The sequence below is a fragment of the Amaranthus tricolor genome, chromosome 1, assembly GCF_026212465.1.
Source record: "Amaranthus tricolor cultivar Red isolate AtriRed21 chromosome 1, ASM2621246v1, whole genome shotgun sequence".
NCBI lineage: Eukaryota > Viridiplantae > Streptophyta > Magnoliopsida > Caryophyllales > Amaranthaceae > Amaranthus > Amaranthus tricolor.
The window spans coordinates 44,608,570-44,624,980 of NC_080047.1; the positions used below are offsets into that span (position 1 = coordinate 44,608,570).

At 31.8% G+C, this 16,411-nt stretch overlaps 1 protein-coding gene and 1 long non-coding RNA gene across 6 annotated transcripts; both read left to right on the plus strand.

Annotated features, from left to right (window-relative positions):
• The first annotated feature begins 205 nt into the window (after nucleotides 1-205).
• On the plus strand, nucleotides 206-10,826 carry LOC130819194 (uncharacterized). 2 transcript variants are annotated; one of them, XM_057685304.1, is made up of 6 exons: nucleotides 223-422; nucleotides 889-1,003; nucleotides 3,765-3,801; nucleotides 3,908-3,950; nucleotides 7,430-7,567; nucleotides 9,442-10,826. In XM_057685304.1, exons 2-6 carry the CDS (start codon nucleotides 964-966, stop codon nucleotides 9,712-9,714), a joined length of 531 nt encoding a protein of 176 aa, XP_057541287.1. In that variant the 5' UTR covers nucleotides 223-422; nucleotides 889-963; the 3' UTR covers nucleotides 9,715-10,826. The 2 variants fall into 2 exon arrangements, with proteins under 2 accessions (XP_057541288.1, XP_057541287.1); XM_057685305.1 differs by lacking the exon at nucleotides 7,430-7,567 and having other exon boundaries at nucleotides 206-422.
• A 3-nt stretch (nucleotides 10,827-10,829) lies between these two features.
• LOC130819220 (uncharacterized) lies at nucleotides 10,830-16,111 on the plus strand. Of its 4 annotated transcripts, none has more exons than XR_009044280.1 (9): nucleotides 10,830-12,063; nucleotides 12,324-12,417; nucleotides 12,501-12,618; nucleotides 12,881-13,110; nucleotides 13,924-13,989; nucleotides 14,217-14,288; nucleotides 14,467-14,510; nucleotides 14,833-14,913; nucleotides 15,023-16,111. It is a non-coding gene; the product is annotated as an uncharacterized LOC130819220 (long non-coding RNA). The 4 variants fall into 4 exon arrangements; XR_009044286.1 differs by having other exon boundaries at nucleotides 12,509-12,618; nucleotides 12,841-13,110; nucleotides 15,023-16,110; XR_009044274.1 differs by having other exon boundaries at nucleotides 10,831-12,063; nucleotides 12,841-13,110; nucleotides 14,840-14,913; nucleotides 15,023-16,108.
• Nucleotides 16,112-16,411: the final 300 nt, after the last annotated feature.

Sequence of the window (16,411 nt, forward strand, 5' to 3'; positions counted from 1 at the left end):
GCATTAGTTGTACGGGCTAAATAGCCCAATTGATATAAATTTATGAGAAAATAATGATGTAAGTTTTTTATTTTGAGGTTCTTTCTTTGAGAGAGTCTCTTACAAGAATAAATATAAAAATAATTTAAAAGTGAAAATATTTATGGCAGATGAATGAAAAAATAATGCACACATTAAAGATTATAGTTTGAATTGAAAATTGCCACACGTGAAAATTAAACAACGAGTAGTAAGCAATAAGAAAGAGAAAATTGTGGTAATTGGTTTTCACTTTTCACTTTCTTCCTCCCTCCCGCTTTCTTCCTCCCTCCCTCATTTTAAGTTCTCCCTGATAAAAAGTCAGGAAATCAGTACCCGCCATATATTTATTTTCCGGCTTCCTCTCTCATTTCCGGCTGGCAAAAGGCGACATTCATTAGCTGGTGAGTTTGATTCTCAACTGATTTTCTCCTTCGTTTTCGTTTTGAGTACTGTAACTAACGGGATTAAAAAAAACGTATTTTTATTTGCATTTTGAGTACTGATTAAACCTACGGTTTACGGTATTTTTTCATTTACGTTTTTGGTTCTTTGGAACCGATTAACGTGTGAGACGAGTCCAGTTCATTATGCTTAAAATTTTTATTATTATTTAACCTTAAAGTATAGGGCACGTCTCTGTAATTAAACAAGTGGTATATATTTTTTCTGATTTTTTCAACTTTGCTTCTTCACTTTTTGTTTTATTTTTTGTTCGTACTTGATTTCTTCATTGTTTAGATTGTTCTTGTTTTTTTTTTCATTTTTGTTCTTGATTGTTTGTATTAATATCATTTGCGAGTTTATTAATTCAGTCTTGATTTCATTTGTAATTTATATTCTTGATTTCAATGGTACATATGTTTTCAGTACTGTAAAACGTAAGGAATATTTTTTGCATTTGGAGATGACGAAGAGGAACCGTCGAAGAAAGCAGCAGGAAAAATGGTTAAAGAAGGTTCATCAGGAATTCCAAAATCTTCTGGTATCACCCCTTTCCTTTCTCTTTGCTTGGCTGCAATTTTTTTTCTGTTTTGTGTAAGCTTAGACAGTATTTGGTTTGATTGACTCCCAAAATAAAAAAAATCTTTCTTTTACTGATTGAAACCGGGTATTTGTGTAATTTTAAGGGTTTAGAAAGGGTATTTCTGTTTTGGGTAAGCTTAGACGGTGTTTGGTTTGATTATCTGGTGAGACCGTCTCATACAAGTATTCGTGTAAATTTAAGAGTTTAGAAAGGGTTATATATAAAACTATCAAGTCGAGTAGAATTTTTTTAGAATGATTTTATATCGAAATTGATGCATAGTATATTGATATTTTTATATTGAGATTTTGATCAACAAATATAAAATAAAATCAATAGTTGGGACATATTATAATAAAAAAATATAAAGTATTAAAATTTTAACATATTACACCTAATCTTTTATGTAATTTTATTTTAAAATGAGATTAATATTTTGATGCCAAGTATATATACTATCTATGTGCTTTTCATCTCAAAACAATATTATTTTGTATTTTAGTTTGATAAAATTAAGGTGAAAGAAACAACTATCTTATTAACAATATCAATTAAAAAATCTTACACGTACTATTTTCGGAATCTAATTAGGCAACTATGACATAAATTATTTTAATACACATTTTTTAGATAAATGAATATTCTATTAATTACTTTTCATCAAAATGAATTTATGTGAAAAGTTCAAATGCATACTTTACTATGTGTTTAGTTAATAACTATATATAATCATTTATCATTTAATATTTCTACTTTAATAATACTAACTTATTTGTGTATTACACATGTACTTAAATAAAAATTAATGATTGAAAACTAAAGCTTTGTGTATGAATTAGAAATATAAACTTATATTGTTAAAATTTTCTAATATAAGCATTCAAAAGGGAAGGATTTTGACATTACTATATTGCTTAAATATGTTGGTTTGATAATATAACATATTTGTAGACTATGCTGTAATTTTTATTTTTTTACATCATTTACAATATGCACTATATCTATGAATGCTCACTTCCAATTATGAGTCACACGGCTCTTGGAGGTTTCTTGAGGCCTTTTGAAGGTTTCTTGATGGCTTTGCACAATCAGAAATCTTCAAGTGTACAGATTCAATTCTGCACAACTCGAACAAACTTCGGTATGATCAACAAGTTGATCTTGAGTAGGACAATAATGGCTTCACTCACCACTTTGCCCTTACCCTCCAACCTCACCAAAGCTTCACTCACAATGGCTAGATGGACAGTTATGACTCCTCCTTGCTTCACTCACAAACAGAAGGCACAACAATTAGAAACCTATCTGGTTTCTCTTTTGAAGACTCCTCTTCAATCAACAATACTTGTTTTTTTTAGCAATCAAAAAGTGGCGTACAAAATGATAGCCTTGATATATTTATAGGCTTAAGGAGGAAAGAGCAGTTGGAAAATAATGCCAACTCAGCTCTTAAACAACAACTATCTTAACAGAATACATGTTTATTAAAAGCTAAGCTCTTCTAAGTTCTTGAATGAAAACAGCCTTAGTCTCTTTGTATTAGAATACGTGGCCCTGCTGTTCTTAACCCTTGAAGAGTATTTTCCCTGATTAAGCATGTCTTGATGGCACCTTATGTTATTCCTTCTTCTGATGGGCTATCTTCAAAAGCCTTAGTGTAGTCATTACTAAGGTCTGTGCCACCTTCAGTAGCTTCCGGTGCCTCAATGTTGCATGTATTGTTTTTGGGTTTCTGCTTCCTCGTGCTGAGTTGTAGCTGTATCATCATTTCTTGAATTATTCCTTGAGTCTTTACTTGAACTTATTGAGTTAGTAACCGTTGGACTTATGTTTGTAGCTGTTGAATCTGATCCAGCTTGTGTTGTCTCTGGATATGTTGCACAATGTGATAAATCAAAGATTAGTACAATTTTCAACTTTTCAATTCAATTTATATAAATCAAAAAGTTAATTACCCGTACATTATACAAGCACATATACTAGTATAAAAGTTATTTTTGTAGAAAATGTGATATGTGCTTACTAATTGTTGTTCATCAAAAAATTATGATATATAACAATACGTTTGCTACAACTTTCACTACCACACGGCTTTACCTCAATGAAATTTAATAATATGACTCTGCAAGAAGTTTTGAAGAAATAAAATAAACGGGCCGGACCGGCCCGGATTCGTCTTGATGGGCCCAACCTGTTAAAAGCCCGTTTCCTAGTTTATAAAAACCTTGCCCGACCGGTTTCTACTAGGGCCCGAACAAACCTTTATCCGGTCTGTTGCACAGGCCTAGAACCAATCCTAATCCTATGAAATAAAGAATTTGATTTTATTGTTTCTTTTGTAGTTATTGCCTTGAATTTTTTTTTACCTGTCGAAACTAAAGTTATTAATTAAAACTAATTTCTACTACAATAGTGAAAATTGCTTGTGAAGTACAAACTGATACTAATTTCTACTACAAAAATTTCTATGAATAACAAAAAAGGAAGTTTATTTAATTTATGATAATAAAGAATATATAAAAATATTATTTTTCAAGAAAATGTGTTATGCTTACTAATTGTTGTTCATCAAAAAATTATGATATACAACAATATTTTTGCTACAACTTTCACTGCTACACGGCTTTACCTCAATGAAATTTAATAATATGCTTACCAATGATGTGATTTTGTTTTAACTTTTTTTTATTGTTATATATGGTTACGAAACACAATGAAGAAAATCCGGAGGTAGATATCAAGAAAGATGAAGCCTGGTTAGTTAATGATTTGATAACTTTTTGGCTTTTAATAATTACATTAAGATGTTGAACATTTACCTGTTAGTTTCTGAAAATGTTATGTTTGTTTAATTGTTGACAGCACTTCTGTAGTTCAAGGATCGCAAACTGGCAGAAAGCTCAAGGTTGTCTTAATCTCTCTTTTCAATATATATATATATATATATATATATATATATATATATATATATATATATATATATTTGTTTTAATATTTTTTTGTTCAAGAGGAAATTTTATTACTGAAAAGTGAAATGTATAATGATTAATAAGTAGAATTTGGGGATCGAATAAGAATAATCTTTACATTACATCAAGAAATACCACTCGCTTCTATAAAAATAAACCAAAGAATAGTGTAGGGGTGTTAAAAAAATATCCGATCCAATTGACTCGATCTGATGATTTTTCGGATTGGATATGTAATGAATTATTTTCATTTTCAGATATTCGAAAATCTATAACTTGAAAACGCAACAGGATATTTTTAGATATCTAGTAAAATATCTGAAAAATTTATGCTGAACACCAAATACACGAAACTTTTAAAAGTAGTTATCTCTAAAAAAATCGATTTTTTGAAAATTGAACGCCATCTGTCCAAACCGATTTCGAATTGGATATAAAATGTGATTTTTTCAATCCGAATGAACACTCATAGAATAGTGCTAAAAAAGCCCATAAGCCTTTCTCCAAAGCAATGCTAGGAATTTCACTTTCTCCCAAATGATGTCCAACATCAAAAATCTATCATTGAAGATTCTTCTATTTATTTCCATCCAATTAGACCAATAAATGGCAAAAACACAACACCGCCACAATATCTTCAGGTCATTTGTAGTTCCAAACCATGATACGATGTGGATAAAAAATTGGTCCACCTTCTTTGAGGCATTCCATTTTCTCCCCTAATATTAAAGAGTTTAGACCACAAATCCCTTGCGAAACTACAATGGACAAACATGTGGTCCAAATCCTTTCTCTTTGCCCTACACATCGAACATTGGTCTGGCTCGATGCTTTATTAGGTCTTCACTTACGGAGGATCTCCATCATATTATTAATCTTCCTTTGATACAACCATATAAAGGCTTCAATCTTGCCCGTAACTTTTGCCTTTTATATGATTATGTTAAAAGGTGGAAACAAAGGGTGTAGACACCAAGACCGAATAAAAAGAGGCACAAGAAAAAGAATGAGATGCGTCAGGGTTCCAAATTATAGAGTCAAGGTTTTCGGACGACATAAAATTCTAGATGATGGACAAAAGATCTGCAACTGGTTGGACGTCAGTCTTTAGAGGTGGATATTTAAAAACAGAGTCCAAGTTAGAAAGCGAATATGATTTAAGAATTGGAGTTTCATGCTGTAAAGAAAGTGAAATATCCTTGATAAGAGTTGAAAGGATGAAGACTCACCCAATAACCTCCCAAAAACCTATCCTATCCCCCCCACTTTAAAGCTAATATGAGGCAAACTTTTAGGAGATAGCTGAGAAGAAATTGATTTCGAGGGGCTGAAAAAGGAGAAGTTAGAGGTTGCAGGAGCTTCCAACTAATTTGATGGAGACCCAAAAATACTTCTGATGAGTTGATGACACAGATTGTTCAGTTCTCTCGAAAATCTTCATAGCCAATTGCCTAACAAAAGCACATTTTTTGACTCCATATCTCCTATTCCCAGGCCCCCATGTTCAATCAGTTCTTTTCACAGTATCCTAATGCACCAATTGATCCTTTTTCACCTCTACACAATCCCCCCGACGAAGTCTCGCATTATTTTCTCCAACAACCTCATGGTAGCAATCGAGGCTTTATAAAGATTAAAGAAATATATGGGGATGTTTCTCGGACAAGATTTAACAATTGAAATCCTACCTCCCAATGAGAAAGTTGCTTTTTTCCATCCATCAAGTCGTTTTTATCACATGATGGTTCTTGTCTCTGGACTAATAGTAAATTATATGTATAACTTCAACCATTCGATCAACTTATAATATTTCTTCTAACACTAGTGACCTTCTATAAAAAATCTCTTAAATTAGCCTTTATTTCCAAACTTTTTCCTTAAATTCAATGTCTTAGAATTGATATCTATACATAAAAGGCCTAAAATTGTGTGGGGCACAACAAGAAATCTCTTTTAACCAAAGATAGCCTCAGATATGACTCATTTAAGTTTAGCTTTTATCCTAACATAAAAATCATACATCCTCGATACAATCATAACATCCTCGATACCACAAGTAGAGTTTCCCAATTCTCAAATAAGAAAATACTCAAGATATCTATAATTCTTCTTCAATTAGAGATCTCACTTTCATGATGACAAAATTTCAGTTTAGTTCTTCCACACCATTTAGCATCAACATTTTGTACTAACAATAATGATAGAATTTAAACTTAAACATATATAAACTTTCACAAGACACTTTCTTACCTAAATTTTTGAAGTAATCACACTCCTCAAATCTAAACAACAAAGTATAAGACCTTGAGATTATTCTTGAAAAAATCCAGATTGTATCAACCAAATCCTTTACATGATAATCTATTATATTTCGTATCTCATAGTATAGTCTAACTTACTTTATAAAGAAACTTAATATCAATAGACTCTCAAATAATTCTTCCTAACTAAATCAGTTATATATAGCAAGCCCATATCCATCCTTACCTTTATCATATTCAACTTGTTAATCAAACTCCAATCTTTTCATAAATATCTTAAGTCACACTGAACTGAAAACACAACCTATTATAAGCTCCAAAATTATTCAACATCTCTCGAACTTCCAACACCAGTTTTCTCCTTTCATCCCAAGCACTAGTTATAGCACAATCCGTTATGTCTAATATCATCCTCAAGCCAATAAAGAGAACCATCCATTCATAATTATGTTAATCCATGTTGAATTCAATATAAAAAGAACATTGATCATAAATTTCACAATTCTAAGGTAACTTAATTCATATTGAATCATTACCAACACAATACAATTATCCTCATGCATTAAATAAACTTTATAATATAGTTAATTTTTAACCTTGCATTCTTCCTTAATTTTCTAGCCACGAATCCTTAGAATTATTGTTTTCACTTATTCTTATAAGATTTCTTTTCCACAAAGTCTTGATATATATATTATATACAACTCTTCGCTTAATATCATCTCCAATACTATTAAACTTCTAAATGTAGCCACTAAAGTCGTCTATACGGTACTCACTATGATGCTAAGTGACTTCCTTAGTATAATTGCTTCAAATAATCTTAGCACAACATCATCATCATAGAATATCATATTAACAATGTATAAACTAGGGGTGTTCAAAAATATCCGGTTTGAAAAACCCGATCCGGAATACCGGGTATCTGATTTTTAAAACCGGGTAAATTACCCGGTTTACTAAATTTGGATAAATCGGGTATTCGGGTCGGATACGAATCGCAAATTTTGGGAAATCGGGTACCCGGTATGTATTTAAAAAAAAAATTTATTTTCAAAACCCTAAATTGGCTAAATTCCTAAATCTACCTTGGGCCTTCTGAAATCCCGTCTTCATTCTTGCTGGCTGCTGCTTGCATCTTTAAATTCATCCAGACGCCAGACGGTGAGACGACAGACTCCCATCTTCTTCAATCTTCACGCCGTCATCTTGCTTCTTCTTCACCATTCACGTTGAGACGTCGACAAGAATCCAGACCACTGCCATTCTTCTTCTTCACCGTCTTTAACTGGGTAAGTTTGTTTCAGTTCATCACCATTCTTTTAGTTCATCACCATTCTCCTTCTGCCATTCTTCTTAATCCGAAACAAACCTGATTTTTGGTACTTATTTAATTTTTTTTGCCATTTTCGATTTTGTCACAATGATGTAGCCATTTTCGCCATTTTTACAGAGATTTAGCCATTTTGGTACTTATTTAATTTAAGTTGGATTTTCTTCATTAGTTAGATTTTCCATTAGTTAGATTTTCTCAAGTCTGTATGTTCTTCATTAGTTAGATTTTCCCCTTTTTATTTGATTTTGCCATTAAATCTATTTGAATATTGATATATAAATTATGCAAAAAAAAGGAATTCTGTATTAGTTTGCAAGGTGATTGATGAAAGTGAACTCCTATTGCTGGTAATCTTGATTGAATTATGATATTCTGATACAAAACCGGGTATCTGGTACCCGGTTTAAACTGGATCGGAACCAGATCAGAATTTTAAGTATTCGAAAAAACGGGTACTCGATTTTCCGGATCCGGGTCGACCCGGTATCCAGTTTTGAACACCCCTAGTATAAACCATACCATTTCGGCGATCACAATTTAACTTCGGATTCTCTAAAATAACTCTGATTGATGCTTTAATATATATTTCTAATGCTTGATAAACCAATTTGTATCTAATATAAACCTCCAAGTTTTCCCATGGCATTTCATCTGTAAATTGTGTTTAGTCTTACCAACATGCAAAAAAGAACTTCGTACATTCTTACCGATTATCACATAATTTGCCAATAACTCTAGTTTAATCTACTGGCTCTAACATTTTATTCATAAAACTTTATTTCTCGATATGAACTAGTTTAAATCTTTAACATATGGGAAGATCCAATAATAAAAAAATTCATCGTTTCTATCAGAGTTTAAACACTATTTAACACTTAGGCTTTATTTTATACTCCTACCTAGGCTTTACTAACAATAGGCTTGATGCGCCTTGTCGTCACTAAATCTTCTACTACGATACCACGTCATCAAAGTTAAACTCTCTATTACTTGCATAAATACCTTTTTAGGGTTTTGGAACTTTTTATTTTTGGTTTTGTTCATTTTTTGTTATGTTTTTATTACTTGCATAAACATTACTTTTGCCAAAAATGAGTAGGGTTCTATTACTATAATTCCAGTGAGTTTGACTATTTGCGTTTGATAGTAATAATAACTACAATTTCGGTCGCTTCTGCCTGACAGTAGCATCATCAATAATACCCGACTTGAGCATGGTTACGATATTTTCAAGTGAAGTATTGCAGTACATATGCAACAAATTCAGAATATATAAATACATGAAATATATCATTAGGTTTATTAGGTTCATGCTTGAGGTACTTGGCAAACCGTTGAACTCTACACTTCTTAATGTTCCAGTTATACTACTTAATCTTCCTGTTATAATCTTAGTCAACACTTGATAATAATAGCTGGAATTTTATTACTATCATCTTGGTAATTAAATTTTGTTTGCGTTTTGTTAATTAAAATTCCAGTTAATAAAATTCTTTCAATTAGTCAAACTTTTGATGAAATTTAATTACCAAAATGATACTAATAAATCTGCCCAAATTTTGTTATTAAATTTCAGAAACTTTGCTAATTAAATTGTGCCCAACGAAATCGGGGATAAATTGGGTCGGGACACGGGCCGTTAAATAAGGTACCCGACTAACCGGGTATCCGAAATACCAGGTACCCGCTAATAAACACCCTTAGCCTTGATGCCCAATTGCAGCAAGACTACTCAATATTTGTTTAAAAAGTCGAAACCTTATTCAATTTTGACTTGATATTTGTTTTAATTTTGTTTTACCATAATTTTGTTTTACTAAAATTTTTCAGGTTTCTAATACTTCAGAGTATGAAATCGAGATCCTTGATGATAATTGTAGTATTTATCATGGGATCAAGATTATCAGCTCTGAAATACGGATTGGACAATCGTTCATCAGATGCTCTGAAATCCAGTTAAAGAGTTTTGCTACACTATTGTCTTTAGTGTTAGACGAATCGTCAATTTTGTACGTAAGTGATATAGTTGATTTAGTTGTTGACGATGGGGTGTCTTCAACCTTCTTTGTTGTTGAAGAAGTGAAGAGTGGATGCATATTTTGACTCTGAATTTTCAAAAAACATAGATATACTTAGTTGTTTGAGTGATAACAAAGATAAAATTAATGTATGGTGGAATTGTATGGAGCTCAAGTTCAGAAAAATCTATCGGTATGTGTCTAAGTTTCTCATTTCTAATGTTCGTAAATTAAGTTATATTTCCTCCCTCTTTCATTTATTCTGCACATTTCTTTAAATGGAAAATTTTCTCTATTCTACATATTTCCTTTTAAAGAATGAACCCCATTTGCAAAATGTACCTCGCTGCAAGTCACATTCTCTATTATGTTTTAATATTAAATTTTGTTTGTATAGTGATGTGATAGATGGATTATTGTATCTGATGTACTCAAAACATCAACAATGTGGGCATTTATTTGACTTTGAGCATACTGCATTGTACATTACTGGGAACGAGAAGGTTCAACTTCTCCCTCCAATGGAACTTGGAGATACAAAACTTGGTGATTTAACAAACTTGGTGAAACACATTAGAGCTATTCTTGCTCTTCCTTGTGCTGGACGAGGTGTTACCTTGAATTGTCTTCCTAAAAACCTATCACATCTACTCACAATTATTCACCCTAATAAATTGTATATATATTTTTCCTAAACTCATTTAAGTTTCTATATAAATCAATTGCTTATTATTTTCTTGACTTCTCCACAGGAACTACGTTCCCTATTGGTTCTTGGTTAATCATTTTCTGTTTTGGACACCATTGGAAATGATTCGTTTTGTTACCAATTTGTGGGTATTCACGAAGAAAAACGGTTTATAGGGGTACTTTTGGACTTTAGATGAATTAATGATAAGAGATAATATTAGTTATAATTGGGGCGTTGATATTTCGGAAAAAGTGTTGTTTCAAATTTGGAGCGACGTAGATCCTAATCGTCATCAAGTGTCAACCGAAACAAGCGATGACCCTGAGTTGACGCATAAAGGTTAGTTAAAAGTGGCTCCATACAGCAAGCCATTCGATATATTGAGATATATGAATAGTGCGTATTCTCATTATAACGATCATAAATTTGATATTTATCGAGCAAAGGTATGGATGTTAACTAATTTTCTTTTGTCATACAAATTTCTTAATATTCAATTTTGTGCGTGTTCAAAAAATATGTTTAAATTTTAAACATATATTCAAAAAAAATTTTAACACGCACAAAATTGAATATTAAGAAATTTATATGACAAATGAAAATTAGTTAACATTCATACCTTTGCTCGATAAATATCAAATTAGTGATCGTTATAATGAGAATACGCACTATTCATATATCTCAATATATCGGATGGCTTGCTGTACGGAGCCACTTTTAACCAACCTTTATGCGTCAACTCAGGGTCATCACTTGTTTCGGTTGACACTTGATGACGATTAGGATCTCCGTCACTTCAAATTTGAAACAACACTTTTTCCGAAATATCAACGCCCCAATTATAACTAATATTATCTCTTATCATTAATTCATCTAAAGTCCAAAAGTACCCCCTTAAACCGTTTTTCTTCGTGAACCAATAGGGAACGTAGTTCCTGTGGAGAAGTCAAGAAAATAATAAGCAATTGATTTATATAGAAACTTGAATGAGTTTAGGAAAAAAATATACAATTTCTTAGGGTGAATAATTGTGAGTAGATATGATAGGTCTTTAGGAAGACAATTCAAGATAACACCCCGTTCAACGTAAGGAAGAGCAAGAATAGCTCTAATGTGTTCCACCAAGTTTGTTAAATCACCAACTTTTGTATCTCCATGTTCCATTGAAGGGAGAAGTCGAACCTTCTCATTCCAAGTAATGTACAATGCGGTATGCTCAAAGTCAAATAAATGCCCACATTGTTGATGTTTTGAGTACATCAGATACAATAATCCATCTACCACATCACTATACAAACAAAATTTAATATTAAAACATAATAGAGAATGTGACTTGCAGCGAGGTATATTTTGCAAATGGGGTTCATTCTTTAAAAGGAAATATGTAGAATAGAGAAAAATATTATTTAAAGAAATGTTCAGAATAAATGAAAGAGGGAGGAAATGTAACTTAATTTACGAACATTAGAAATGAGAAACTAAGACACAAACCGATAGATTTTTCTGAACTTGAGCTCCATACAATTCCACCATGCATTGATTTTATCTTTGTTATCACTCAAACAACTAAGTAAATCTATGTTTTTTGAAAGTTCAGAGTCAAAATATGCATCCACTCTTTTCACTTCTTCAACAACAAAGAAGGTTGAAGACACCCCATCGTCAACAACTATATCAACTAAGTATATCTATGTTTCTAAGCACAATAGCACTAAGGATGGCTGGTTGATTATTGCAGGAAAGGTTAGATTCTTTTTTTCTTGAATTTTCTTTATTTTAGTATTGGGTATTACACACAGATTTTTTTTTCTTATATGATTTTCTCTATTAGGTAGTTTTCAGATTTTTTTGAAATAGAATTTAAATTTGATGTGTGCTATGAAATTGTTAATTAGTTATAAGTAGAATGCTAATTAGTTTTCTCTATTAGGTAGTTTGTTTCATTAAAGAGTGTATTTTGATGAGTTACACTTGAAACTTATGGTTGTTGATGCTCTGATTAGGATGTTGAGGGAAATGGTCATTTGTTCTCATGAATCAAATGGAGAGATACGAGTCTGGAGTATTGGCCATGGTAGTTGTGCTAAGGTTTTTGAGGTATTCAGTTACAAATACTCATACTTGTGCATTCATTTAGATATTTCATTTTTTTTATTTATGCATTTGTTTTACCTTTTAAGGGTGGCAGTGTTCAGGTCAGATTTCAGCCTCGACATGGGAAGTATCTTGCTGCCGTGTCGGAGCCGGTGGTTAACATAATTGATTTTGATACTTGGGAATATGTTGAGCAATTACAAGGTTTTATCATTCTCGTCTTCCACCCGTTTGGTTGCATTGGTTCAGCATTTGTAGCAAAAAATTTCTTCATTTTGTTATTTTTGTTCCTTGAAAGTTTCCATTCCCTCCATCCCTCTAAAACTTGCATGATTGCTTTGAGAAAAAATAAGAATTGTTCTCAAATATGAATTTAAAGTCTGGGTCATGTTTCAAATCTGATTGCATGATTTTGTTGTATGTCAGGGTCATTTGTCAAAATTACATTCCGTCTTGTGTGTGTCAGTGAGGATATGATAAGAGTTTGGAGTGTCGTATCTGGCAGTGACTAACAATGTATTCACGAGCTGCACTATACTGGCAATAAATTCATAGCTATGGGAAGTGTATTTATGGGAAGAAATCAAATAGGAATTGTGAAAATATTGTTCCAAGGGTCAAGATGGTCGTATTAGTGGTTTCGAAAATGGCGCTTTCTTCCAAGGATCTGGTTTGACCAAATAAGTTCTTGCTCAGGTTTGATTCCTTTTTTATGCTTCAAATATTATCAATTTTTAAACTTTAAGTGTTTTTGATTAGTGCATGATTCCTCTTCTAGGGCATTTTCTAAGAAGTGTTTAATTATAGTTAATTTGTTGATGTTGTGATTTATGGTTGTTCTGGTGATATTTTAATGAGCTTGACAATGTTTTTAGTCGTTTTTAGAATTAAAGTATAATTTATGGCCAAGTTTTTGATGAAATGTTTCACCTGATTTTGTGCACTTGATATAAAATTTCAATTTTTGTAAAGTAGAAATCTTGTTGGGTTGGTGGTGCTTATGAATTGTAGGTGAGCAATTTTTTCATCTATATATGTTTAGGGCTGAACAAAGTTTGGCCTAAATCGTAAATCAAACCGCACCAAACCTTAATTTTAGTACTTCATGTGGTCTATAATCTAAACGGTCTCAAGCCAGTAGATACCATAGTCTTAATAATTGTATTTGCATTGGTTGATAATTGTTCTCGGGTAATTTATTTTTTCCTTTTTCTCTTATTTCAAGCGACTTGCTTGATTTTGGTACTTTTAGAGGAGAGTCATGAGTTAAGTACGTTAGTTTGGTGTATTTGATCATATTTTGGTGTTTATTATAGTATGTAAGTAATTGTATTGATACACGAGTTCTTTATTTTTCACTTTATTATTGGTTATTCCTTTCTAGATTAAAAGGACGTAATTTTTTGGGGAATGAAGCATTTAGGTTTACAAAATTAATTTTATTTTCTTTATTTTTTATGATTTTCTTGATCATTCTTATATTTTCTGGGGCAAATTTGGAAACAATAGAGTCCTGCAGCAACAAGAAAGCAATAGCAACAGACCAACTCCCAAGCAGAATTAATTTAACCTCAGGTTTGTTTTTGAAGTTCTTTTAGCCTCCAATTTTGTTTTCTACTATTAATGCTTTTTCTAGAATTGTTCAAAGTTACTATTTTTATCTGGTTGATTGTGGATTTGATTTGGGTTCTTGCTAAATTTTGACGGGGAACATCAATTTTTGTTCAATATTTGGTGTAAAGTTGTTTTCTTTCTCTAGGCTTTTGCATACTTTTCCTGAAACCTTTGGATTTTTGCTTCAGTTTATTGGAGTTTGTTGGTCATTTTGTTGAGGAAAATCGTCGGGCAAATGAATCTATCACCTTTCTTTATTGGTATGCTCTCTTTCTCAACTTTGTAATGATTTTGTTAGTTTAATTTTTGGTACTAATTTCAAGTTTTGATTTCTTTTTTTTCTTTTTTTTGATATTTTGTAAGTTTAACCTAAAGTCAGTTGCAAGTGAAATACTTTAACTTTATTCGGTATTCCATTATCTTTTTTGGTTCTTGCAGAAGAAAGAAGCACCAACTGCCATGCAACCACCAATTAATGAGAGGTAATAGAATAATAGGCCGTGCTTGACATATATAATTACAGGTTGTAACTGTTTGGTTTCATATTTGCTTACTTTGATATAGGACTATGAGCTTGTTGATTTGTTCACCTTCCCACCTGCCAACACAGCACACATTCCTCACATCACCTTTAAACATTGAATTGAGCTTTAATTGGATTTTTTTGCATTCTTTGAAAATGTATGATTTATAATAGATTGCATTCTTCTTGAGTTCTTGTTGTCAGTTGCTAATGTGGTAATGATTGTGTCTTCAATAATTTAATTCACTTAACACATTCCTCACATCTAATAATTCACTTAGTTGTCAGTTGAATTTCAAAGCTTTTCAACGGAAGCTTCGGAGTTACGTTCAAGTTCTCTAATCATCAATTTCATAAGCAAGGTACTCGGTTTTTTACCTTTACAATCTTTGAATTGATTACCCTTTTGTTCAACTGTGAATTGCATTTTTTGATTGTTCATTTGTTTTGTTGAACCCCAAACTTCTCTAGGTGGGAGTCACTTGGCATTTTAGTAATGACATGTCGAACAAGCTTTGCGGTACATTATAGCAGCAACTCTTGCTAAATTCGACCTGGATAAGAAGCATAATTTGCAAAAACGACAACTGCAAGCTCGTGGATTACCTCTTACAACAGAATAGCTCCGCTTGTTTAATGATCGAGTCTATGGTGCGGATCCAGGAATACAATCTGGCTACAAGCGTTATGCTATTAGTGGGACTTTGGATTATATATATTGTTTGATGTTCATGGTTAAACATTGTTGTACTTGAAGAATTTCGAATAGTTGGCATCATAAATATTATTTTTCCTTGTTTAAATGTTGATTTTTGATTTTTTTTTTTTGAACAATCAAGTGCAATAATTGGACCTTCTTAAAGATCCTGAAGATGGAGAAGGTGACATATTGTTGACAACATGGTAATATTGTCGATCATAGGGATGTTAGGCCAATGCAAGTCACAACTGAAATTTCAAAAGCACAACAGCTTTTAAACAGTGTTTTTTAGGATACTTTTGTTTTATATTTTCCAATTTATAATGCTATTGTATACCAAATTTGCTGATGTAGTTGGATCAACAACTTCGTATATGGTTAAGGTTAGTTACACCACTTTAAACTAAAACTTTAACTTTAATAGTGGGTTGTAGCTCTTTTAAAAAGCATAACGTAGTTGTCCTTTTGAACATATTTTTGCCAATTACATATGAACGATATGTGCACGACCAATCCTACTTCTATAATCTATTTTGGGTCCTTAGGGAAGCAACATTAATGCTTATTTTGTTTAATATCTGCTACACAGAACTTCATTATCAATATTTATGATGTGTTATGTATTAGAATATTTTAGGTACTAAGGGAAGCAACATTGATGCTTGTTTTGCTTAATATATGTTAAATAGAACTATAGTATGAATATTTATGTATTATGTATTTGAATATCTACCGATCAATTATGCATATTGCCTTTAAACTTTGTTTTCGCACCTTTGATTTCCTGCCTTTACATTGCCGTATAAAAGAACAATATCGTTGGGTTCTTGAAATCAATGCTACTGTTCTCGGCTTTGATTAGTTATGAATCATCTATGCTTACGGACACTTCAACTTATGTTGCTTAAGGAGATAGGACTTCAACTTTTGTTTTATGTTTTCCAATTTATAATGCTATTGTATATCAAATTTGCTGATGTAGATGCGTTTTTAGTTGGATCAACAACTTCGTATATAGTTAAGGTTAGTTACACCACTTTAAACTAAAATTTTAACTTTAATAGTAGGTTGTAGCTCTTTTAAAAAGCATAACGTAGTTGTCCTTTTGAACATATCTTTGCCAATTACATATGAACAATATGTGCACAACCAATCCTACT

Coding starts and splice junctions, on each gene's coding strand:
- LOC130819194 (XM_057685304.1), top strand. CDS start 964: ATGGTTAAAGAAGGTTCATCAGGAATTCCAAAATCTTCTG. Junction 3,802..3,907: donor ATCAAGAAAGATGAAGCCTG/GTTAGTTAATGA, acceptor AATTGTTGACAG/CACTTCTGTAGTTCAAGGAT. Junction 7,568..9,441: donor TCTTCACCGTCTTTAACTGG/GTAAGTTTGTTT, acceptor AAAATTTTTCAG/GTTTCTAATACTTCAGAGTA.